The sequence below is a fragment of the Odocoileus virginianus genome, chromosome 6 (assembly GCF_023699985.2).
Source record: "Odocoileus virginianus isolate 20LAN1187 ecotype Illinois chromosome 6, Ovbor_1.2, whole genome shotgun sequence".
Classification (NCBI taxonomy): Eukaryota; Metazoa; Chordata; class Mammalia; order Artiodactyla; family Cervidae; genus Odocoileus; species Odocoileus virginianus.
In genome coordinates this window covers 25,178,529-25,204,778 of record NC_069679.1, presented here as the reverse complement: position 1 = coordinate 25,204,778, position 26,250 = coordinate 25,178,529, and the positions used below count along the sequence as shown (strand labels likewise).

General features: G+C 39.4%; 1 protein-coding gene across 2 annotated transcripts in view; it reads left to right on the top strand.

The window, feature by feature from the left end:
* Positions 1–26,250, top strand: part of GPR176 (G protein-coupled receptor 176) — a 126,641-nt gene that overhangs the window by 96,063 nt on the left and 4,328 nt on the right. For both annotated transcript variants that reach the window (XM_070468996.1, XM_020872374.2), the window contains one exon: positions 22,739–22,991. In XM_070468996.1, the coding sequence (XP_070325097.1) occupies positions 22,747–22,991 (245 nt within the window). In that variant the 5' untranslated portion in view covers positions 22,739–22,746. The remainder of the gene's footprint in view (positions 1–22,738; positions 22,992–26,250) is intronic.

Here is a 26,250-nt window from a genome sequence, read left to right as displayed (position 1 = left end):
GTTGATAATTATCCACTGTTAACTACCTAGGCTTAAGGCATATGAATCACGGGTTAACTTTGATTGTATCTTTCTTTTCCTTTGTTCAGACTAGTTTCAGGGAATTTGGGGAGGTGGGTTTGGGCATGTACACTTAGGGTATATAAGGTTTCAACAAAAACTGGTCGGGGTCCTTGGCTAAGAGGAGACTCTGCCTTGGGCCCGCCAGTGTAATAAACTGCACTCTACTATCTGCATTGTCCTTCTGAGTGAGTTTGTTTCCTGGAATGTGTGGCTGCAACACACCAACTAAACAGACATGAATTTGAGTAATCTCCAGAAGTTGGTGAAGGACAGGGAAGCCTGGCGTGCTGCAGTTCATGGGGTCTCAAAGAGTCAGACACAGAGCGACTGAACTGAACTGGGTAAATGCCCAGGAGTGGGATTGTTGGGTCACATGGTAGTTCTATTTTTAGTGTTTTTTAAGGAACCTCCTATTGTTCTCCATTGTGGCTGTATCAATTTACATTCCCACCAACAGTGTAAGAGGGTTCCCTTTTCTCTACACCCTCTCTAGCATTTATTGTTTGTAGATTTTTTGAAGAGGGACATTCTGGCTGATGTGAAATAGTACCTCACTGTAGTTTTGATTTACATTTAATGCCTAGGTTATTCTAATGATGGACTAAACTAAGGATAATAAAAATAATGATTTAGAAGTATAATATTTTTTGTTTATAATTTATACATACATACAAGTGAGGCCATTTTGTGCTGGTTTGTGCTACTTGTAGGGCACCAACCCTCTTCAGATTCAAATGGGACATTTCACACATGCTTTTCAAAGTCTGGGTGCTCTGTGACATCAGGGTATCAGTCACACTTATTTCCCTTTCCATTTCAACCATCAGGTTCTGATTCTACATTGTCTTCTTGTGTCTTCTTCATTTAAATTGCATCTTCTATATACTTTCTGCTAAGCTGAGATTATCTCTGTCTCCCAAACTCCCAGAAATTTGTCTCTTTTTATCTCCGTGTGTTCAAAGCACTGGCTAAAGTTTCTTGTAAAGTCTCTGAATTTCTCTTTCTTGTACAAAGAGAGTTGGGAAAGGGCTATGGGACTAGAGTCTCCTGTTACAGAGCAGTTTAAGATCCTATATTACATAGTGAGTCAGGAATACCACATTTCATTCAGATGATGAGAGTGCAGATTTACACATAGCAATGGAAGAGATAACATGGAGAGGTTAAAGTGTTGTGGAGGCATTGTAATCTGTGGGGAGCTGATGGCTGTGATTATCACCCTTTCAGCACAGAATGACAGACATGTATACATTGTCATGGGCTTCCCAGGTGGCTCAGTGGGTAAAGGATCCACCTGCAATTCAGGAGACGCAGGCAGACGCCTGCCGGATTGATCCTAGGGTCAGGAAGATAGCCTGGAGGAGGGCATGTATTCTAGTATTCTTGCTTGGAGAATCTCATAGACAGAGGAGCCTGGTGGGCCCAATCTATAATGTTGCAGAGTCAGACGCGATTGAAGTGGCTGAGTATGCACACATGCATACATTGTCATAATTAGCCTAGGCAATTAGGATTACTTCACAGATATTTGTTTTAATTGACTTTAGTAGGAAACTAAATGACAGTCTTATGTAAAAATAATTCCACAATGACTGTCTAGGTATCATGTTATATCATTGTTTAAAGTAATTTTTAAATTACTTTTGTCAACTTCATTGTATACTTTTGTCATTGTATACTTTTTGTATACAAAATTGTGTGCTGTTGTATACAAACTTGTATACTTCTGTCAACTTAAAATATGTTGTTGTTATTCAGTTGCTCAGTTGTGTCTGACTCTTTGCAACCCCCTAGCCTGCAGCACATCAGATTTCCCTGTCCTTCACCTGTCTTTCACTTAAAAAATAGTCACAACTTGAAAGTTGAGAATTATGTTTTATTCAGTGGGAATTTTTAGGACTTCAGGGCCTGGAGACAGCATGTCAAGTAACCCCAAGAGAACTGCTGTGAGGAGGTGAGGGGAGGAGCCAAGTAATATATAAATTTTGCAATAAGGGCGGGTAGTCTGAACATCAAAAGATTATTGTTAATTAAAGAGAACCAGATATCTCAAGCTAAGGAATTTAGTGCTTTTTTATGTATAGGAAGATGCAATAGTCTGGGCTCACTGAAATCGTTCCTTGCATATGCATCTAAGCTATCCTAAATCGGCATTCTGTGTTTTTTTACATCCTGAACTCCCTTGGAGCTTATAATAGGGAATAGCTGCAGTCCTGATGGCTGTTAGATAGCAGGTTTTCAACCCCTTCCTAAGGGCCCTTGGGTGCATGCTCAGCCACTTCAGTAGTGTCTGACTCTTTGTAACCCTCTGGACTGTAGCCCTCCAGGCTTCTCTGTCCCTTGGATTCTTCAGACAAGAATATTGGAGTGGGTTGCCATGCCCTCCTCCAGGGGATCTTCCTGACCTGGGATCAAAGCAGCCTCTGCCTGTGTTTCCTGCATTGTGTGCAGATTCTTTACCCTCTGAGCCACCTGGGAAGCCCATTGAGTGCCCTTTGGCTCAGAAACTCACACTGGAGGGCTGGAGTCGTGGATGACTGTGTCATCCTTGTTTATTGATGCGGCAAGAAATATTCCATTCTCACTTTCTAAAAAGAAAATCTGTATTTGTCTCTATGATCAACTATTTATTACATCCTTATTATGGTTATTAATAATTTTATTAATAAAATCTGAAAATAATTATATATCTGTATTTATGATTTTTTTATTATATATAAAAAGCACTTTATACATTATTTAAAGCAGCATAATTTAAACCAGAGTTTATTCATCTGAAATCTATGGAGGTCATGAACTGTCCACTGTTCTCCACTGTACTAGAGTCTGATAGTTTGGACTATATGAGTTACTGCAGGTAAAAGCATCCTCTCCAAGAGCTGGGTCTACCGTAGGAGTTTAGGCGGAATCTACCAGATTCAGCAGCATAGCCCATTTAAGTGATTGTTTGATGTCACATGTGGACTGTCTCAGGTGATGCATTAAGTGTAAGAGCTTGACAATAAGGATTTTTTTTTTTTGGCTTGTTCATTTTTTTTGCTTATTTATTTAATTTTATAGTTTTATTTATTGTTTATCCTGTACTTGATAATATTCTGGCTATTTGGGGGTTAGGATAATTGCATCCTTTCTCAAACCTAAAGCAGAACAAAGGTAAAAGTTTGTCCCAAATTGTGGATAATAGGGAGGTACTCAAATATCTCTGAGTGCCCAAAGTGCGAAAAATTCCTTTCTCTTTCTCTCTCAGTTTCTGTGCACTTTTTATAAAAAGAAACGCCTTTTGAAGTGTCTGTCCAAGCAAAAGAAATGAGTATTGAAGATAGTGGCAGAGACTGTGGCATGGTCTCCAGTAGCCTTTCCTGCTCCTTCCGTCACGATAGAACCCCTGATTTTTAGATGGGCGCATGGCTGCTTAGGGGCTTCCCAGGTGGCTCAGTGGGTAAAGAATCTGCCTGTAATACAGGAGAGGTAGGTTCAATCCTGGGGTCGGGAAGATCGCTTGGAGGAGGGCATGGCAACCCACTCCAGCATTCTTGCCTAGAGAATCCCATGGACAGAGGAGTCTAGTGGGTTATAGCCCATCGGGTCGCCAAGAGTCGGACACGACTGAAGCTGGTGAGCGTGGACACATGGCTGCTTAGATAAAGACAGGCTCCATGGCAACGAGTGTGGTCCTGTAACCAATGCAAAACATCACATGATAGATTCCTGGAATTTTCCTTAAGGACAGTTGACACATGCTGCCCTTCTCCCAGCTCATCCCTTCTCTCACCCTGCTGCCTGAAATACTGCTGTGTTTCATGGAGCTTTAGTTGTCAGTTGTACTGTGAGGATGGGGGTTCCCTATTTGGGATGATGTAATGGTGAGTTGGAAAGAAGTTGAGAATTTTGTTGGGCAGAGCCACTGTAAGCAGCCCTGAACTGTCGCCAGATTCTTAGATGAGACAAACACTTTTTTTTTTTTTTTTGCCTTGCTTGAGCTCCTGTTTCATATTTAGCCAAATCTGATCTCAAGTGATAACAATGATACTGCCCTTAAGGGAAGGAGATTTTATAGCCTTTCCAGTAAATTTATTAAAGGGCTTAATCATCCTTAAGGACAAAATATTCCTTTTTTTATTTTTAAAAGAGTTTCTTTGATGCAATCAATTCCTGTTTTCTCTTGTTCAAGTCTCTAAAAATGGAGAATGATTGATTTCTTTCTTGTAATAAATCTTTGTGGAATGTAAGATTTTTGTTTTTACCTTAATTGTATAGCTTTTTGCCCATCAGTGGATTTAGAACTCTTAAGCAGTTATTCTTTAATTTTTTGAAAAATATTCATAACCAGACTTTTTTAAATAAGAGTATTAGCTATGCTAGGCTTGTGGTTCTAATTATGTCTGTGATTTATTATTAGTGGGTTGCAACAAACTTGCTCTTATGAAATGAGTAAGCTGTTTGCTGAACTATGAAAGGAGGAAACAGAGAGACAGAGAAGGTACTGTAACATTGGGGAGAAGTAGTAGAAAATGGGTTTTCGGTGTGTGCATGTGAGTGGATGAGAGAGAAAAAGAGAGAGAATGTCTTCAAAGCAAAACATTGTATGTCTATTTGCTGCCCTGTTCTGTGGCTTCCTGGGGAGCAGGAGGCTCACCCCACTGGGGGAGCAATGCCAAATTCCTCTGGTGCATGAAATAGGGGACCCTGTCTGAGATGCTAGACATGCTTCTGTACCAGCTGTCTTTATATTCTCTCTGATTCAGGAGACCAAATTCCCTGCAAAATTGTCACTAAAAGCAACGTCTAAGGGAAATGTAATTAATTACATATTAAGACTTCTCTCTTTTCTGTGCCCCAAACCTTCAGGCACACAATGAAACTTTTTCTTTTTCTTTTTCAATAACAGCCTTATTGAGATAAACTTCACTTAACCGGATAATTCACCTTTTTAGAGCATATAAGTCAATGGTTTTTTAGCATATTCACAGAGCTGTACGACCAGCACCACAGTTTTAGGCCATTTTCTTCACTCCAAAAATGAACCCCACACCCATTAGCAGTCAGTCCCCATTTTCTCCTTACAAAGTGCACATGTTGTGTTTAAAGTCTTAGGCAGTAAGTGCTTCCTGAAGTTGGTGAGCAGTCATTCTTTCTAAAGTTTGTGCTTCTGCTTCCCTTCCAGTTACTCCAGCCTGAAGCAACAGGCCCGCAGGCGATGTGGGAGGAGGGCAGTTTGGTCTGTACTTGTCCAGGCTGAAGAGCCTCAGCCCTGTGGCTCACATCAGCATGGAAGCAGTGGTTTGTATTCCCCGTAGGACTTGCCGAAGTCTCCTCAAACTTCTTATTGATTCTTCTGATTCTCATTTTCATTTTATTGGAGCTGAGGAAAATCACACTTTCATGATTACTTGTCCTATTTCCCAAGTTGATTGCAAAAAACCATGTCTGGCACCTTTGATCACTGCTGTTGTCTCAGCCAGTGCTAATCTGTGGCTCCCTTGAGGTCCCTGTGGGCTGCCCTTTTAGCTGACAGAGGGCCAGCTCCGTGCTGATGCTCACCCCCAGTGAACCAGGAAGGGAGCCTGAGCAGCATCATACTGGCCTCAAGTAAAGCTGGGAAACACCAGGCTTATCAACCTCTCCATTCAATGTCTCTCCCTCAGGGTCAGCAAGATGCGGGTCTGTCAGCCAGGAGCTGGGGGGCATCTTTGCCCCTTTCTTCCCCACACAGGCTCCTACCTGTCCTAGGTAAGGAAGTTCCCCCAGCCTGCTGTCGCTGCTGGAAAGTGAGCAAAACATCATCTTTCCAGGTGGTAAGGGCCAACAAACAACTTAAGAAATATCTGTATTTCAACAATAGACTTTTGGAAATAAAAAAATTAACTCCTAAAGCTGACATTTTCGGCGTCACACTAAAGCTGGCTAGAAATAAAAGTTGTGTGTGTGTGTTTAAACATATTTCACTTCTTTTTTTTAGTTTAGAAACAAATTGTTACACATATGTATTATGTGTGCATGCTTGCTAAGTCGCTTCAGTTGTGTCCAACTCTTTGTAATCCCATGGACTGCAGCCTACCAGACTCCTCTTTTCATGGGATTCTCCAGGCAAAAATACTGGAGTGGGTTGCCATCCCCTTCTCCAGGGGGTCTTCCCAACACAGGGATCAAACTCGTTCTCTTGCATCTCCTGCCTTGGCAGGCAGTTTCTTTACCAGTTTTTTTAATTATGTCATCCCTACATCCCACTTTGCTTGAAGTAATCACTGTTGACAGCCTGAGATGTATCTTTCTGTATATTTCTGTATCTTCCTACAGGGACATGCCACAGTTTATCCTAATGATGGGCATTCAGATTGTTTTCAATTTTGGGAATCATGGTTAACAATCCTTCAGCAAATATAGCTGAATGAACAGCCTTAAATGTTTTCTTTTGTTTGTAGGATAGTTTCACAAAAGTAGGACTGCTGAAGATACATGCACTTATTTGATACTGCTAAGTTACTTTCCATCACTATAGCAATCTACTTGTCCACCAAAAACATATAAAGATGTTCATATCCCCACACTCTTTTTTTTTTCCATTTATTTTTATTAGTTGGAGGCTAATTACTTTACATCATTACAGTAGTTTTTGTCATACATTGAAATGAATTAGCCATGGATTTACATGTATTCCCCATCCTGGTCCCCCCGCCCACCTCCCTCTCCACCCGATCCCTCTGGGTCTTCCCAGTGCACCAGGCCCGAGCACTTGTCTCATGCACCCAACCTGGGCTGGTGATCTGTTTCACCCTAGATAATATACATGTTTCAATGCTGTTCTCTTGAAACATCCCACCCTCACCTTCTCCCAGAGTCCACAAGTCTGTTCTATACATCTGAGTCTCTTTTTCTGTTTTGTATATAGGGTTATCGTTACCATCTTTCTAAAGTCCATATATATGTGTTAGTATACTGTAATGGTCTTTATCTTTCTGGCTTACTTCGCTCTGTATAATGGGCTCCAGTTTCATCCATCTCATTAGAACTGATTCAAATGAATTCTTTTTAATGGCTGAGTAATATTCCATGGTGTATATGTACCACAGCTTCCTCATCCATTCGTCTGCTGATGGGCATCTGGGTTGCTTCCATGTCCTGGCTATTATAAACAGTGCTGCGATGAACATTGGGGTGCACGTGTCTCTTTTAGATCTGGTTTCCTTGGCGTGTATGCCCAGAAGTGGGTTTGCTGGGTCATATGGCAGTTCTATTTCCAGCTTTTTAAGAAATCTCCACACTGTTTTCCATAGTGGCTGTACTAATTTGCATTCCCACCAACAGTGTAAGAGGGTTCCCTTTTCCCATACTCTTTTATACTTGCTCTTATACATTTTTATTTTAGTTTTGCTAATTAATGGTGAGAAATGTTTTCTCCTTTTTATTTGAATTCTCACTTTTGCCATTCCCCGAGGATACACTGTATCAGTAATCAAGGTTCTGTCTTGGAGATGAACTTGCTAGCACATTTGCAGCTGCTTTTAGGCCTCCATTGGCTTCAGTTTCTCCAGGCAAGGGCTTTGAAGAAGCAGCTTTGATGAGAATGATGGATTTTGATCATAGATGCTGATGTGTTCTGTATGATTTAAGAACCATTGACAGGATGAATTTTGGAAAGGTTACAGGAACAAGAAGGAAACAGGCCATGTGTGTGCGCAGATGTTATAGGTGTTCTGGCTTTGCCCCAGCTCTGCAGTGGTCATGCCTTGCTCTACCCTGCTCTCTGCAGGACCTGGAGGAGCCCCTTGCACAAGGGGAGGACTTTCCAGTGGCTAGCATGTTGGGCTTAGAGAGAGGAGAACACGAAGAGGTGAGGACTCCCAGAGCCCATCAGCTTCTGAGCCTTTCTCCCATATTCCCTACTGAAACTAGATCCATCTTCCTGTGTGGTCGCCCTTTCCGGAAATTTTTTTTAGCTCTCAAGCATCCCTGGGTTCAGCGGTGGATACTTTTCAGAAGTGTACGCTCTCTCAACGTCCTTTGCTGAATAGTAAAATTTTCAAGGTTTTTGATCATCTTTACTATCATTATTCTGAATTCTTTTTTAGTTAGTTTGCCTATTTCCTCTTCATTTATTTGGACTTCTGTGTTTCTAATTTGTTCCTTCATTTGTGTAGTATTTCTCTGCCTTTTCATTATTTTTTTAAATTTATTGTGTTTGAGGTCTCCTTTTCCCAGGCTTCAAGGTTGAATTCTTTCTTCCTTTTGTTTTCTGCCCTCCTAAGGTTGGTCCAGTGGTTTGTGTAAACTTCATATAGGGTGAGATTTGTGCTGAGTTTTTGTTTGTTTTTCCTCTGATGGGCAAGGCTGAGTGAGGTGGTAATCCTGTCTGCTAATGACTGGATTTGTATTTTTGTTTTGTTTGTTGTTTAGATGAGGTGTCCTGCACAGGGTGCTTACTGGTGGTTGGGTGATGCTGGGTCTTGTATTCAAGTGGTTTCCTTTGTGTGAGTTCTCAGTATCTGATACTCCCCAGGGTTAGTTTGAGGTGCCAGGACTTCCTGAAAACACTGACTGGCTGGAAGGAAAGCCTTTATGATGGCTACTGAGCTAGCTTCTTGGTCTGCCCACCAAGTCCATCTGGAATGGTGCTTCCAGTGGCTCAGTCATGGGCTCTTCTGCCTCTGGATCAGTCTTCAAGCTCAGAGGGTGCTTACTGGAGTCTAAGATCCTCAGTTGATCATAAAATGATATAACTCGGGCACAGCCAGATGAAAGGGAAGCTGAGGGCAAGGCCTGGGGAGTGGAAGCAGGATTTCCATGACTTCTTCAGGCGCACCCCCACCTCTCTCCCTCACCTTCCAGTAAAATTTTGTAGAAGTGATTTTCCATTTCTGCTTCTAGCTGGCACCCTCGATTCCCTCATTTCTCGTCCTACTCTGACTTTCTCTGAATGAATGTTTCTTGGATCGGAGTTATACTACAATTCTAGGGACTGGCTTGTTGTGGATTGTAGCTTTCCTCTGGTGCATACGACTCCTTTCTTTTTTCCTCTCCTGCCACTCTGCCTGCCTCATCTGGCATGCAGTGGAGTAGGCACCCCAGTGTAATGCATGCTAACATTCTTGTGGGTCCTAACCCCCACAGATCAGTGTATATGATCTGGGAGACAGAGCATGATGTAGGAGGGCCTGCTTGACTCAGGTAGATCTGTTACTGAGTTTACGGTGGATTAGAGCAGTGTTCAATCCCAAACTGGCTGGATGGGTTTCCAAAAATGTTACAGTAATCTATTCTGAAAAGTGTATGCCCTACAGGATGCCTCGTCCATGAAGCCTAGGGCACTGCTCTTAGGGACTACCCCTTCCGGGTCTTTATATAACTTCTCAGCCATTAATTAGCAAAGATCAATGAGAAGTGATGGTACCTTCCACAGGCAAAAATTTTGGAGGAAAAGTTTCTATACACATTGCTGGTGGAAATGAGAAATCAAAATCACAGAAATAAAAACATCAGAAAATAGCATATATGTTCAGTATTTCTTGTAATATTATTTATAATGGCCAAGATCTATAAACCAAGTGAATGCCCATTTGGAGCACAAAGGGTGAATAATAAATTGTGATACACTCATATATGTCTGTAAATACAGTGTATATATTTATTTATGATTATATAGTGAGAAAATCATGCTGGTATCCACAAAGAAGGACAGCATGTACAAGTGATATACCATTTACTTAAAACTATGTTTATACACATAAAGAGAAATAGAGATGATGACCAGAATATTAATCATATTTATAAGGTGGTGGGATTCCAGGTAATTTTTCTTTCTTCTTATACTTTTCTGAACCATTTGAATTTGTAATAGTGAACATGTGTTAGTTTAAAAAAAAAAACACTCAGAAATAAACTGAAGATGTTTTCATTGTGAAAAAGCCGAGGGATAGAGGAAGGAAAGGCCAAACTTGTGATGAGTGGCCAGACTCTTCTGGTTTTTCCCAAGGCACATGATTCCAGAGATTAAGACAGGAGTGGTGATGTCTTTTATGACCCAACCTTGGGAGTCTTCCTGTCATTTTTCTGTACTCCATTATTTACCTATTCAGTTGTAGGAGAAGCCTACAGAGGGCCGTGAAAATCAGGAGGTGGGGATCACTGGCCATCTTGGAAGCTGGTTACCATAGGGAGCCTGAAGGTATTGCTTTTTCCAGAAGTCTTAACAGTTAGCAAAAATAGCTTTTCTCTGCATAAGACTTACATAGTCTTCTGTGGGAGCAAAGATGACTTTTCCAGGTTCCTTCCATTCATGTGCGTATAAAAGTCAATTTAGTGTTGTGGATTACCTTCTTATTCCTGCTAAAGAACTATAGAGTTTCTAATTGGAAAAATGACAATTTAAAAATGTAGACACTTCCCTGGCAGTCCAGTGGTTAAGACTCTGCACTCCCAGTGCAGGGGGCATGGGTTTGATCCCTGGTAGAGGAACTAAGATCCTGCATGCTATGTGGTGAGGTCAAAAAAATTAAATAAATAAATGTTGTAGCATGTCACTGTTCCCCTGAACATTGTATATATGCTCACTTTTATTTCCTTACTTGGAATAATATTAAATTTTGTTCATTAACACTTATTAGCCAATATTCTGCCTTCATCTATGGTGCTTACATGCTTAAACCTTTATAAGAAAAATGTTAGGAGCAAGACTAATGGAAACTGAGGCTTATTGAAAGTGAACAGATTTTATATTTTATCTTTTTTTAAAATTTTATCTTACTTACTTCAATCACATTGAATCAGTGACATTGACTGCACTCTTAAAGCAAGCAATTTACTAATGCAGAAAGTGGAAAATCAATATCTCACAAGATAAAAAATTCTTCCCCCTTTTGTTTTAGAATGGGAAAATAAGAGTTCATATCTCTTCATTGATTTTAGTGCTTTAAATAAGGTAATAGTATTTCATGCTGATTTTATTTTGAACCAGCAGGAAAATTACATGGTAAATAACTCAGTATTATTCAAATCAACTAATATTAGAGGAAAAAACAGGAATTGGAAGCTAGCTGATTATTCATGAAATGCTAAAATATTAGGAGAATTCTCCTTCTCTGTTTATCTGTACCACTGTGATTACCATAAACATGAAGCCTGGATTCTGAGAACATGATACAAAGAAAAAAATCCTTTTGCCAGTTTTCAGCAATGAGACTAATGAAGATTCAAGAAGATAAGGCCTAGGTTGCCTTAAATAATTACTGGGAAGCGCACATATAAAAATAGGACTTGGCATGGAGATAAATAGAATTGAAATTATTCTCCTTATTATTTTGCTCTCAGTTTTTGTTCTCTTCTTTCTCCATCCTCTGATACTACTTGAAGGAGACAAAAGAGGAAAAGAGACAAAGAGAAGTGTTAAGAGTATGCTTTCTGAAAGGTTTTATTCCTGCATATTCATTAGGAGTATTTCTAAAATCATATTACACCTGTGCTGCACCTAAATACATCTTGTTGGTTCAGTTCTTGTCTCACAAGGAGTCATATCCAAGTTCAGAGTCCAGACTGAGGCTGTCTCAACTCTTAAGTTCCTCTCTTGTTACCCACATGCCACTTCCCTGCTTCCTACAGAACTCTTGATTCCTAGTATTTTGTTTGACCATTTATCCCATTTTCTCATGTTGGTTGGCTTTGATGGGCTGTGTGCTGTAACTTATCTTTTCATTGTCTCTGTTGTGTGTCCTATTTTCCACCTTGCTCTGACTTTCAGATCCATCATTTCCTTCCAGAACCTTCCCTGCCTTGACCATGTTTCTCTGGCCTTGGACTGGATCTGGCTGCCTCCACCTTTTGTACCATCTGCTGCTCTGGGTCTCCCAGTCCCAGCTCCTCACTCTACAAACACCCCTCTGTTGCTGGCCTCCTCCTTTCCGTCAGGAATTGGAGAAAGTGGTGAAGGAGAGTCTACTCTAGAGTAAATGGAACCTCCTCAGCAGTGAGGAAGTGGTCTGAGATCTGTTATGAGAAGTTTTAGAATGTCATTTCTTGTTCCTCATCTTCCAGCCTTTCCCCTTCTCCTGCCTCTCCTTCCAAACTTAGCTAAAGAAAAAGGTATGGAGTTTTCAACTCTGAATTAGTGTCTTAGTCAGATTTGTGCCAGTTCATGAGGAGTAAGAGACTCATTTCCAGAATCTTACTCCCATACCTCTTATTAGTCATGCTGGGTCTCCATGGACTAAAGCAGGATTGGGCTCATTTTCCTTTCTTAGCCCTCTAATTATCTTACTCTTGTGTTCTTTGGAAATATTTCCAACATAATTTTCCCTTTCAGACCTCACAATTGTAGTTACTGGAAAAGAGAGAGTAGGAGAATAGAATGCATGAATATTCTGTGTACATTCGCTAGACTAATTACAGTATTGCGTGATGTATCCTTGAATGTGTCTCCCTCAAACTGCTCTGACACTGTGTGCTGGTGCTGGGGAGATAGTAAGCATTCAGTTTGTTGATCAAAGGCAGTTGCCATCAATAGATGTACCTACAAAACTGAGTACACAGAAAATAATTCTGATAGAGACATATAGAACTTCAAGCTTTTATTCATTCATTTATCTGGGTATTTATCTAGGTATAAAACCATTGTTGGTGCTCATGAGGGTCAATAAAATTTCCAGATAAGGTTACTCTCAGGCTTTATAATCTTTCAATGTTTTATTGGAGAAATAATCCCTCTAGGCTAATGTTTCCTAAGGCCCACTTGACTTCGCATTCCAGGACATCCGACTCTAGGTTAGTGATCACACATCATGATTATCCGAGTCATGAAGATCTTTTTTGTATAGTTCTTCTGTGTATTCTTACCACCTCTTCTTAATATCTTCTGCTTCTGTTAGGTCCATACCATTTCTGTCCTTTATTGTGCCCATCTTTGCATGAAATGTTCCCTTGGTATCTCTAATTTTCTTGAAGAGATCTCTAGTCTCTCCCATTCTATTGTTTTCCTCTGTTTCTTTGCACTGATCACTGAGGAAGCATTTATCTCTCCTTGCTATTCTTTGGAACTCTGCATTCAAATGGATAAATCTTTCCTTTTCTCCTTTGCCTTTTGCTTCTCTTCTTTTCTTAACTATTTGTAAGGCCTCATCAGAACCATTTTGCCTTTTTGCATTTCTTTTTCTTGAGGATGGCCTTGATCCCTGCCTCCTGTACAATGTCATGAACCTCCATTCATAGTTCTTCAGGCACTCTGTCTATCAGATCTAATCCCTTGAATCTATTTCTTACTTCCACTGTATAATCATAAGGGATTTGATTTAGGTCATACCTGAATGGTCTAGTGGTTTTCCCTACTCTAAGTCTGAATTTGGCAATAAGGAGTTCATGATCTGAACCACAGTCAGGTCCTGGTCTTGTTTTTGCTAACTGTATAGAGCTTCTGGGAAACATCACTATGAACAAAGCTAGTGGAGGTGATGGAATTCCAGTTGAGCTATTTCAAATCCTAAACGATGATACTGTAAAAGTGTTGCACTCAATATGCCAGCAAATCTGGAAAACTCAGCAGTGGCCACAGGACTGGAAAAGGTCAGTTTTCATTCCAATCCCAAAGAAAGGCAATGCCAAAGAATATTCAAACTACTGCACAATTGCACTCATCTCATGTGCTAGCAAAATAATGCTCAAAATTCTCCAAGCCAGGCTTCAACGCTCAAAATTCTCCAAGCCAGGCTTCAACAGTACATGAACCATGAACTTCCAGATATTCAAGCTGGATTTAGAAAAGGCAGAGGAACCAGAGATCAAATTGCCAACATCCTCTGGATCATAGAAAAAGCATGAGGGTTCCAGAAAAACATCTAATTCTAATGGACATGAGTTTGTGTAAACTCTGGGAGTTGGTGATATACAGGGAAGCCTGGCATGCTGCAGTCCATGAGGTCACAAAGAGTCAGACATGACTGAGGGACTTAACTGAACTGAACTGAAGAGCCTTTTCATTCAAAGCAATTATTTAAAATTCACCATGAATTTTAATAAACTAATTTCATAGCTTCTTCCTGCTAATCCAATTTCTGCTTAATTTGAACCTTCTGTATCATTTCAGAACAACTTCTGGAATCAAATTAATTATAATTAAAGTGACAGTTTTCTCATGCTAATAATGATCAGTTTAAAGAGTTGGGCAGATATCAGAGAGTTTAGTCACAAGTTATAGCAAATTGACACTTCATTAGTGAGGGAGAGGCTCAAACTTTTAAACTCAGAAGAAGAGCAAATTGTATTGAAAACCACCAGGTACAGAGCTCTGGCTACAAGCTGGTTTCCTCCACATTCTTGCTGCGGCCATAATTCTTAAAAATACCAGTAGCTACTTATCACCTTGCCAGTGCTGGGAAATTTACCCATGTAGGTTAAATGGAGAAATGTTTTAAAAATCAGAATAAATTAGAATCCTTTTTGTGAACTAGTTAAGCTTTCCTTTGGAAGTGTGAACTTTGTAACTCAATTTTAATGTTTGTATTTCCAGGTTCACAGAGCTTAACAGTGTCTTTTTTTTTTTTTTTTTAACTTTCCAGGATTTGCATTCTTTATTCTGAGGAATTCTTTATTCCTATCTTGTCTTACCATCACTCTCTCTCACTCTTTCTAATGAAAAGGAGTTCCCTTTGAGGGTTTTGCTTAGGCAGCAGGTTAAAGGGTTCAGAGAAAAACATGGATTTGCCCTTTAAATATCTAGGCTAATTTCATTCTATCCTGATGCTGCAACTTTGAATAGTATTTCTGGGAGCAGCCAGGGGTCTTAAAGGTTGCATCCCACCCCCCACCGTGCCCCACATTCTTTTAAAACTAACTCATTGCAAAAATTAGTTTCATAATGAAACTGCATCTGAATCATGCCTAAATAAAATGTAGCAATGCCCTTAGATATTTAGAGACATCTTTACTTTCTAATAAAGTGGTAAGAAACTGAATACAGTTGACCCTTGAACAACATGGGTTTGAACTGCATGGGTCCACTTAAATGTGGGTATTTTTCAGTGGTAATTACTAGAGTGCTACATAATCTGCAGTTGGTTGAATCCACAGATGTGGAGAAACTCTGGGTATGGAGGGCTGACTATAAGTTACATGAAGATCAACCTCTGCCTTATTCAACAGCCAAATGTAGTTTTTTTTTTTTTCAAATAATTCTGAATAAAATTTTTTCAAAATTTAAATTCTGATTAAAATTCTTAATTGCTTAACCTGTGTGTCTAAATGCACAAGAGTAGTGTCTACTTAATTGGGAAGATGGTAGGTAATTATTGTTTTTAAAAGTTTTTAAATAAATAATGAAGTATAGTTATAATCATTGTTTTATTGCTTGTACCATTATTATTGGCCAGATAGCATTTAAAAAACTTCCCCATAATGATACAAATACTCTCTTGATGGTTTCCCACTGTTTACATAGTTGAATTGAAAGCATGATGAGAAAGTCATCATTACATTGAGATTTTTCATTTTTCTTTATGAAACCATGTCAAGATCATTGATTCCGTTTTCAGTTTCCTTGACCATTTCTGATTTTTAATTCACTGTGGGGCTTTATTAAGATATATCATGTCTGTGTGCTCCTGCAAGATTTCTGTAGGCTGTTTGAAATGTCTTATAGTAGACTTGATGGATTCTAGGAGCAGGACTGCATCTGGAGAAGAGATGTCTTTGATCTGAGACCTGTCATTGTGATTCAAATGGAGGCTGGACAGCCTAGGAGGGAGCAGGTCTCGCAGTGGCCCCTGCCCTCCCTGCCAGGGAGACAGGGCCTTAGTGAAGTCACTGAATCCACAAGACAGCAAAAAGGAGAGACAGGTTGTGTGTGTCCCACACACCTGAGAACAGAACTCTAAAGTTGTCACAAATACCCAAACACATAGTCCCAGGAAGTATTGTGAACCCACGAGAAGTCTGCTGCGATTTTGCCAGCACCATCCAAGGATTTTTTTTTCCTTGGTGGACCCTAGTGTTCCATTTGAAATCTGCAGGCCAGTCAGTCCTATCTTGTCTCCCATTTCTGACTGCTTATTAGTCCCTCCAGGGTGCTGTCCTCTTCTATTGTCTCTATATACTGCTCCAGGTTTCTTTTCCTCTGGCCCAGCCTCTCTTTCTCTCTATGTCAGACCTTTCTTGGGAACTGCTGTGCAGCTAAAAGTAACAGTGACATATCTCCTTACACAGCACGTTATTAGGCATAAGAAGCTGTTCTAAGTGCTGTACGTATGTTACTTGTATGGGCTCATTTAATCCTTGTAATGGCTCTGAGACATAGGCATTGTTATCATGTCCACTTTACAGACAGTGAAATTGAGGCACAGGGAAGTTAATTCACCCATGATCACATAGTTAGTAAATGGTAGAACTGGGATGTGAATATGAGAGGAAGTCTTCAGGGTTTGTGCTCTTAGTCATTAAAGTATCCTGCATCTCCCTAGGGTAAAAATTTCCCCACGCACTAAACTTTTCTCAGAATGGTCCATGACCTGGTCTATAGCCTGCTCCAGAAAAGCAACCCCCATATAGTATGAGCTCATAACTGGACATTAAAAACCATGTGAGGGAAACCATAAAAAGAGAGCCAATATAGCACACAAATGGCAAAATGAACATGTTGAGAACGAAAAACAATAGAATAATCTAAAAGAAAAGTATAAGCAGTTTAAAAGCATGATTTTAGAGTAAAAAAGGAACAAAGCCATAGTAAGATGACTAGACACTAGAAATAAAGAGTAGGTAGTTTGCAGTAGACCCAAATATAAATTTCAAAAGGTTTAATGCCCAATAAGCTACCAGAAAGAAAGATAGTTTTACTACTTCTAGATGAATTGAGAATTGATAAAATGGAAGGAAAACCTGAGAAATAGCTTTCAGTTTGCAGAAGATAATAAATTAATGGAAAGTGGAGAACATGAAAGAGAGGTTAAGAGACTAGAATGAAGTTTAATGTAAGTCTGTTAGGAATTTCAGAAGAAGATAATAGGGAGAAAAAGGATAGGGCAAAAATTCAGAGGCCATGGATGAAAATTTTCTACAAGTAAGGAAAACATGAATCCTAGGATTGAGGAAGCATGCAAAATTCCAAATATTCCAGTAAGACCACAGAATTTTTATGAATGTGTGGGAAAAACAATGCTCTCATATGCCTTTTATGGAGGGTCATTTTGCTATATATATATATATATATATATATATATATATATATATATATAACATGCAAATTCTTTGACCCGGAAATTGTTTCTAGAAATTTATCTTCAGTAAATAATCAGTCGAATTCCTCCAAATTTAAATATATAAGGATGTTGAACTCAACATTGTATACTAGAGATGTATTGAAAACAGCTTTAGAAAGCTCATCAATATGCAATAGACAAAATACACTAGTGTATAACCACGGAAGCATTGTTGCTCTTATGGAGTTGTTAAAATGATGATATTGATCTATTTTTATTTATTGTCACAGAAAGATGGTTGATACGGAAAAAGATCTAAAAAACTATGTGAATAGTTGGTCCAATTGGCATAATAAAAACATCTGTATATCTAAATAGGAGTTTGGAAAGACAAATACTTTAAAGTTTATAGATAGTTATCACTGCATCGATAATTTTTACGTTCTTTTTTTGTCATTTTACGCATTGTCTTATATCAAGTTATACTTTGTAAAGGGGAGTCTTGATTTGTAATTTAGCTGAGGAGGAATGATAGAGTAATAGCAGTCCCAGGGAGAGTAGATTTGAACCAATGCCATCATGTTCTACCTCTCATTTCCCTTTCGGTTGTGTGTGTTATGAGTGTGTACTAACTGGTACTGTGCCCACAACCCTGGCACTGAATGTTGTCAAGGACTCCGGCATTAGGAAATATAACGTGAATGTGTAGGGAGAAAGAATGGATACAGAAACTTGAATCATCTCTAAAAGGGATTGGGTGATTTAAAACACAAGACGTCTAAAATAAAAAGTATCTCAAGGTTGAATACTCTGTTTAAAATATATACTGAATTATCCCTTGGTGTACCTTGTAAAGCTAAGAATCTAAAGTGCTCATGAGATTAAATGATCAAATATGTAATTTTCATGCTTTGTTGTTGTGTATGTATTTGTGTGCATGTACGTGTGTGTGTGTACTCACGTGTACACACACACACTTTTTTATAAAACATGTGACCGATCAAACTTGAGTATGGGTGCCCCTCACCTGATACTTTCTTCTAATTCAGGTTCTTAGAGCCAAATGCATCAGTTTTTAAGTGAGGAGAGAGAGAAGTAGTTTAGAGAAGGAACAGAACAAAGAGGCTTAGCTGTAGTTCTTAATAGGAAAAGGGGTTAGGTTTCAGATGCCACCTAGAGTTTTGTAAATAAGTGAAGATAAAATGTGACTACAGCCATTTCAGGTTTTTCAATAGTAACTCGATGAAAACAAGTTTTCTCATTCATAAGTGTAGACATACTAATAAGATGTGTGATTTAAAAAAACAATAAAAAGTATGCCCTTCATAATTGGGAGAGAGAAAGATGAGAGAGTTAGAATATGAAGGAAATGATATCTGAGATTAGTTTCAGTTAAGTTGCAAAACAATTTACTGTGTACATGCGAGACCCTGGCACACACCCTCTCCTCTCCTTTGTAATGAATTTTCTTGTTTGTTACATAGAATATTTTATTCAGCGTAGCCTCAGTTCAGTTCAGTTCAGTCACTCAGTCATGTCCGACTCTTTGAGACCCCATAGACTGCAGTATGCTAGGCTTCCCTGTCCATCACCAATTCCCAGAGCTTGCTCAAACTCATGTCCATTGAGTCAGTGATGCCATCCAACCATCTCATCACCTGTTGTCCCCTTCTCCTCCTGCCTTCAATCTTTCCTAGCATCAGGGGCTTTTTCAAAGAGTCAATTCTTTGCATCAGGTGGCCAAAGTATTGGAGTTTCAGCTTTAACATCAGTCCTTCCAATGAACACCCAGGACTAATCTTCTTTAGGAAGGACTGGTTGGATCTCCTTGCAGCCCAAGGGACTCTCAAGAGTCTTCTTCAACAACACAGTTCAAAAGCATCAATTCTTTGGCTTTCAGCTTTCCTTATGGCCCAGCTCTCACATCCATACATGACTACTGGAAAAACCATAGCTTTGACTAGACAGAGGTTTGTTAGCAAAGTAATGTTTCTGCTTTTTAATATGTTGTCTAGGTTGGTCATAGCTTTTCTTCCAAGGAACAAGTGTCTTATAATTTCATGGCTGCAGTCACCATCTGCAGTGATTTTGGAGCCCAAGAAAATGAAGTCTCTCACTGTTTCCATTGTTTCTCCATCTACTGGCCATGAAGTGATGGGACCAGATGCCATGATGTTAGTTTTCTGAATGTTGAGTTTTAAGCCAATTTTTTTAGTCTCCTCTTTCACTTTCATCAAGAGGCTGTTTAGTTCTACGCTTTCTGCCATAAGGATGGTGTCATCTGTGTATCTGAGGTTATTGGTATTTCTGCCAGCAATCTTGATTTCACCCTGTGCTTCAGCCAGCCCAGCATTTCGCATGATGTATTCTGCATATAAGTTAAATAAGCAGGGTGACAATATACAGCCTTGATGTATTCCTTTCCCAATTTGGAACCAGTCCATAGTTCCATCTCCCGTTCTAACAGTTGCTTCTTGACCTGCATACAGATTTCTCAGGAGGCAGGTAAGGTGGTCTGCTAGTCCCATCTCTTTAAGAATTTTCCATAGTTTGTTGTGATCCACATAGTCAAAGGCTTTGGTGTAGTTAATAAAGCAGAAGTAGATGTTTTTCTGGAACTCTCTGGCTTTTTCTATGATCCAATGGGTGTTGGCAATTTGATCTCTGGTTCCTCTGCCTTTTCTAAATCCATCTTGAACATCTGGAAGTTCTTGGTTCACGTACGTTGAAACCTCACTTGGAGAATTTTGAGCATTACTTTGCTAGCATGTGAGATGAGCACAATTGTGCAGTAGTTTGAATATTTTTTGGCATTGCCTTTCTTTGGGATTGGAATGAAAACTGACCTTTTCCTATGAAAAGGCTTTCCAGCGTAACCTACGAGGTGACAAAGATTAATAGTGTTAGAGAAAAAGAGAATGCTAAGGGTGTTCATTTATGTCTTATAGAAAGTCCCCTGGTGGACTGGAGACAGCCTCAGTATTAACAACTGATGATATTATGACAATCTCTTCATGGTAGATTTCTTTAAGTGGGCAGTTTTGTTATTAGATGGTTACCAGATTTTAAATCCTGTCTGTAAAACTTAAGTGAGGAAAGATGCTTCAGCAAGATCCTATTCTGCGTTTCAGTGGAAAAAGGCCAGGAAAAAAAATCCCAATATAGATGGAGCTTCAAATACATCATTATTGCTCAGCTTATAACCTTGGTGACAGGAGAGCTTGAGGGGCCTGAGGTAGTGGTATTAGTATAAACAGCTTTTCTATTGAACACGTGTGTATACATTCCCACGGCAAATTTCATCTCACTGAGGCAGCATACTTATGTAAGCAAAGTTTGTTAGAAAATTTCCTGGAAGCAGCTGGCCTACTTACCTAAACACAATGCCCTTTTTTTTTTTCCTGGCAAATAAGAAGTAGCTGTAGAATATTGTGTTTGAAAAGAGACTCTTGACAGAAAGTCATGTCAACATCTGAGGCACTGAGGCAGCTCCTGGGGTGACTTTGGCTGCAGCCCTGAATTCTGCTGTCCCCTCCCCTGGCACCATGGCTCTCCTTCTGTGTGAGGCTGAGCTGCCAGCTCAGTTCATTAGAGGGCATTCTCTGTGCCTGTACTCAAGAGGCAGCAGTATTCTTGGGTCATGACTGATTGGCCACGTGGACCTGGGTCTCTAACCAGGTCAAAGCCTCCCTAGTAGAATAGGCTGCCTGGTATACCTGAGCACTTGGGCCCTGTGAGACCCTGGGGATAAGGGCTATAGTCTCTGTCTAGACATGGCAGTTAGTTCTGAAACTCCAGTCTGGGGCCAGCTTGTTACAAATGCAAGTTTCCAATTCTATACCTGTGAGTCAGGATGTCTGATATAGTAATCCTTATGCATAGTAAGGTTTGAGAACTACTGCCTCTTGTGATATTCCAAATACAAAAGGGTAATTTTATTTATTGCAGGGACTTTTTGTTGTTATTTGTCCTTTTACAAATTCATTCATCTAAATATTTGTTGAACGCCTATTCTGTGCTAGATACTGAACTAGGCAGTGGAGTTATAATGGTGAACAAGATTGACATTTTTTTTTGTCTTCATGAAATGAAGGGAAAATGAATAAACAAATGAATAATTATGAAAGCTAAGAAGGCCACAGTATTATAACAGAGTATAGTGAGGGGAGGAACAGTAAATGTTTAAAATAAAAATATGGTTAGAGAAGGCCTCTCTGAGGAGGCAGCAATTATACTAAGACCTGGATTAAAAGGAATCAATCAGACATACAAGAACCTTGCTAGGCAGTATAAAAGCTTATACACAGGCACTGAGACTGAATCAGCCTCGATGTGTTTCAAGAACAGAAAAAAAGAGCAGCGTGACTATGCCCAGCAAGCCAGGGGCAGCATGGTGTGAGATTAGGCAGGTTGGTCCTGGATTGTGTAGGCTCTGGAGGACAATGGATAGGCAGAACAGACTGAGAGGGAAGGGAGAATCCAACATTTAGTGGCAAACAGGAGTCTGGAGTTGGGAGGAGAGGCCTAGTCTGGGGTGTGAATGTGAGGGTCATTAGTGTTTCAAAAGCAAGACATCTCAATGGATAGTTCAACCTAGGAAGAGGCTGCAGAGAGAAGATGGGAAAGGGCCTGGTAAAGAAGACTGGGAGCCTCCAGGACCTGGGAGAGGTGGGAGGGTGGGAGAAACACCAGGAGACTGTGGGCCTGCGGAAGCCACAGGAGAGAGAGACAGGCAAGTGTGTTATAGATGCTAAAGATCTAGATGAGTGCAGGCCTCTTCAGTGGCCACCAGCTGTATGTGGCTCTGGAGCACTTGAAATGTGACTAATGTGAAATGAAAATATGTTGTAAGTGTAAAATAAAATGTGCACCACGCACACCTAAAATGAATATAATGCTATGTATTAATTATATTTCAGTTTTAAAAATGCATGCCAAATTTGTGGTAAAAAAATAAGAATGGAAATATTTCATTAGTACTTTTTAAAGTAGTAATGATATGTTGAAATGATATTGTTTAGCATAGATTGGGGTCAATAAAATACACTATTAACATCTCACCTGCTTCTTTTTAGTTTTAAAAAATATGGCTAATATGGCTAATAGAAAATTGTAAGCCACATGTGTATCTTTTGTCCTGTTTCTGTGGCAGAGTTTGGTAACTGGAGGTCATTTGCAAGCTTTAGACTGGCTGAAATTTAGTAATCCCTAGCCAATTGTTTATACTCAGGTGTGACAGGATCATCATGATAATATTTATTATGCCCGAAATTAAATTAAAAAACTCACCAATAAAAATTCTTCTAGACTTTTTATATGTATGAAAGTGATTTAATAATTTCACATAAGTTGATAATATAATATCACCTTTAAGTTCTTTGAAATGAACTCTCAAGTGTGGTTTTTCAATCTTTTTTTTTAACCTGTATTTTCCTTCTTTCCTTTCTGTCTTCTTTCTTTTTATCTAAAAATTCTTTTGTTTTTATTTTTGCCTATCTGGCCAGGAAACTTCATGGTGTTATGGTCGACTTGCCGCACAACCGTGTTCAAATCTGTCACCAACAGGTTCATTAAAAACCTGGCCTGCTCGGGGATTTGTGCCAGCCTGGTCTGCGTGCCCTTCGACATCATCCTCAGCACCAGTCCTCACTGTTGCTGGTGGATCTACACCATGCTCTTCTGCAAGGTCGTCAAGTTTTTGCACAAAGTCTTCTGCTCTGTGACTATCCTTAGCTTCCCTGCCATTGCTTTGGACAGGTAAGATTAAGTAGCCAGGGGCATAACGTTTTTTAAGTGTACTGAAAAATTACCACTGTGAAGCAAATAGTGAATAGCTGATGTTCCAAATATTGCTTGTGGTCAAGAGAAAGAGAATCAACTGCTGAAACAGATGCCTCACAAAAGCCAGCAGCCCTGGAAAATTGGGCTGTTGAGAAAAGATGTGGTGTTGAGGAGGCTACATCATGAGGATGCCGGGGCAGAGCTGGGGCATGATATAATTTCAGTCTGGTTGGAATTGGCCATATTTGCTTTGCAATTGCAGTAGATTGCTCATCAGATTGCTAACTCTGCAATTAGGGCCTTTTGATGATGGATGAAAACATTTCTGGAAGCACAAGAGAACAGACAATTCAGTAGTTATTTAACAAGTGATTAGACAGTCCAGTTGGACCTGGCCAGATAGCACCAGAAATTCCTTTGTAGGATTTATTTCCAAGGTTTTATACTGTGATGGTGATTGCTTTCTCTTCCCATAACTTTTTAATGGATGTCCATTTGAAATAAATCTTACATCTTACATCCTAGCTATTGCTATTATACATAATTTGATCAAATTTATCACAGTGAAGTGTAAAGATCTCAGTAATCAACAACTTCCTGCCTTTTTTGTTGTTGTTGTGCTAGCACTTAAGGGATACAGCTGAGATAATAATACATTTTAGAGAACAAAATTAAATAAGCACACAAGAATTGAAAAATATTTTGTGTCCACAAGAATTTTTGATTTCAAGATTTACAAAAAGGAGAAGTTGCTGATGTGAGATGTGCTGATTCTTCTGACTTTATGTCCTGTGATAAATTTAACCGTTTTAGGTGTTAGAATTTTAACTCTTTGTCTATTTAAAACATGCTTAAACCTTAATGACCTATTGAGGGCATAGACTACAAAATCCATCTGTGGAGTCACTTCACCCTATCTGACTTGGAACCCAGATTTCATTAGCTGCCCAGTGTCAGCTGCATGACAGGACACAAAGTCATACAAAGCCTTCTGCATACTAGGAGAAACCATGGACTTTGTACTTAAAAGAGGGATCTTGGAGCCAGAAGTCTGACTTTAAGTCCCACCTGTGCTGTTTCCTTGCTGGTGGCTTTGGGCAAACCTCTCTGAGCCTCAGTTTCCTCAGGGGTAAAAAGAACTAAATGAACTATTTGTGGCCTGTGTTTAGATAGGCTGCACCAATATATATATATATATATATATTTTTTTTTTTTTTTCTCTAGTCTTCTCTTCTGTTTGGCACATTCTTTCTCAGATGAATTGCCTGCCATCCTTTTACAGCCACTGCAGCTCTTTGACAGTTTCTCCTTAGAAACTGACCATCCACAGGAGCAGACGAGGCAGGTGACAAAACCAAGTGACATGGACCAGTTTGGAGTTGTGTCTGCCTTCTTTTACATGGGGGTCATCACTCAACAGGTCCTTTACTACAGCATTGTATAAATTTAAGGCATAATGGATTTTCTTACACGTATTGTGAAAGGACTCACTAGAAATTTAGCCAGAGACTTCTCTGGCAGTCAAGTGGCTAAGACTTCACCTTCCAATGCAGGGAGTGTGGGTTCTGATCCCTAATCAGGGAGCTAAGATCCCACATGCCTCATGGCCAAAAAGTCAAAACATAAAACAGAGGTGATACTGTAACAAATTCAATAAAGACTTTAAAAATGGTCCACATAAAAAAAATTCTAAAAAAATGAGATAACATCCATCATCTCATATAGAAGCATATCATTTTACTTATGATGAGAACTGTTACAATCTACTCTTTTATCTTTTGAAAATAATTTTGTTTACTCTTGGCTGTGTTGGGTCTTCACTGCTGTGCAGGCTCTTCTCCGGCTGCAGAGCGCAGGGGCTACTCTCCAGATGCAGTGTGTGGGCTTCTCACGGCTGTGGCTTCTCTTGTTGCAGTGCCTGGTCTCTAGAGCATAGGCTCAATAGTTGTGCACACAAGCTTAGTTGCTCCACGGCATGTGGGGTCTTTCCGGATCAGGGATTGAACCCATGCCTTCTGCATTGGCAGGCAGATTTTTACTACTGAGCAATGAGCGAAGCCCCCTGACCTACTCTTCTAACAACTTACTTCATTCCTTTTTATTGCTGAATAATTTTCCATTGGATGCATATACCACAGTTTATTTATCTGTTTACTAGTTAAGGGACATTTGGGTTGTCACTACATTTTGGATGTTGTGAATGAATAATGCTGCTATGAATCCTGAATTTTTTTAAGAATAGGATGCAACAAGAGTGGAAACACGTCACTCAGGACAGATTGCTATTCCACCTAGAACAGTGCAATAATCCCTGTGGGTTATTTTTGAGCCTCTGGTTTTAGGCAAGAAAATACATAAATAATAAGAAATCCGTATTATCTTTCCAGCAGAAAATCTACTGTATTTTTGCCATCATTTTAAAGTTTTTTCCAGTGTATCTTTTACTTTATTTTTTTATTGAAGTATAGTTGATTTACAATGTTTCAGGTGAACAACAAAGTGATTCAGTTATATATATATATATATATATATATATATATACATACATACACTTATATATATATATATACACATACATACATATATATACATATATAAAATCTTGCCAGATTCTTTTCCATTATAGGTTATTACAAGATATTGAATATAGTTCCCTGTGCTGTATAGTAGGTCTTTATTTGTGTTGTTTATTTTATATATAGTATTGTGCATCTATTAATGGGCTTCCCAGGTGGTGTTAGTAATAAAGAACCTGCCTGCCAATGCAGGGGACATAAGAGACTTGGGTTTGATCCCTGGGGCAGGAAGATCTCCTGAAATGGCTACCAACTCTAGTATTCTTGCCTGGAGAATCCCATGGACAGAGGATCCTGGCAGGCTATAGTCCATAGCGTTGCAAAGAATTAGACATGACTGAAATGGCTTAGCACAGCTGTTAATATCAAATTCCTATTTTTTTAAAAAAGGTAAGCAAGTTCTTTTAGTAGAAAAACAAGGTTGGTAGATCCCTATTTCATTATTTAGTGATTACTCAAAAGCGTGTGGTGTACTTGAAGACAAAAGGAGAATAGTCCTTTCACTTCTTTCTCAGATATTTGTTTCATGGCACCAAGTCAGCAAGTTAACTGGGAGGCCACGTGCACTTCTGCGTCATTCTCTAGACACGTACACTCCAACAAAATGATGTATAGTGAACCTGTGCACTCGTGTTGCGTCTATTTCCCAACATATAATG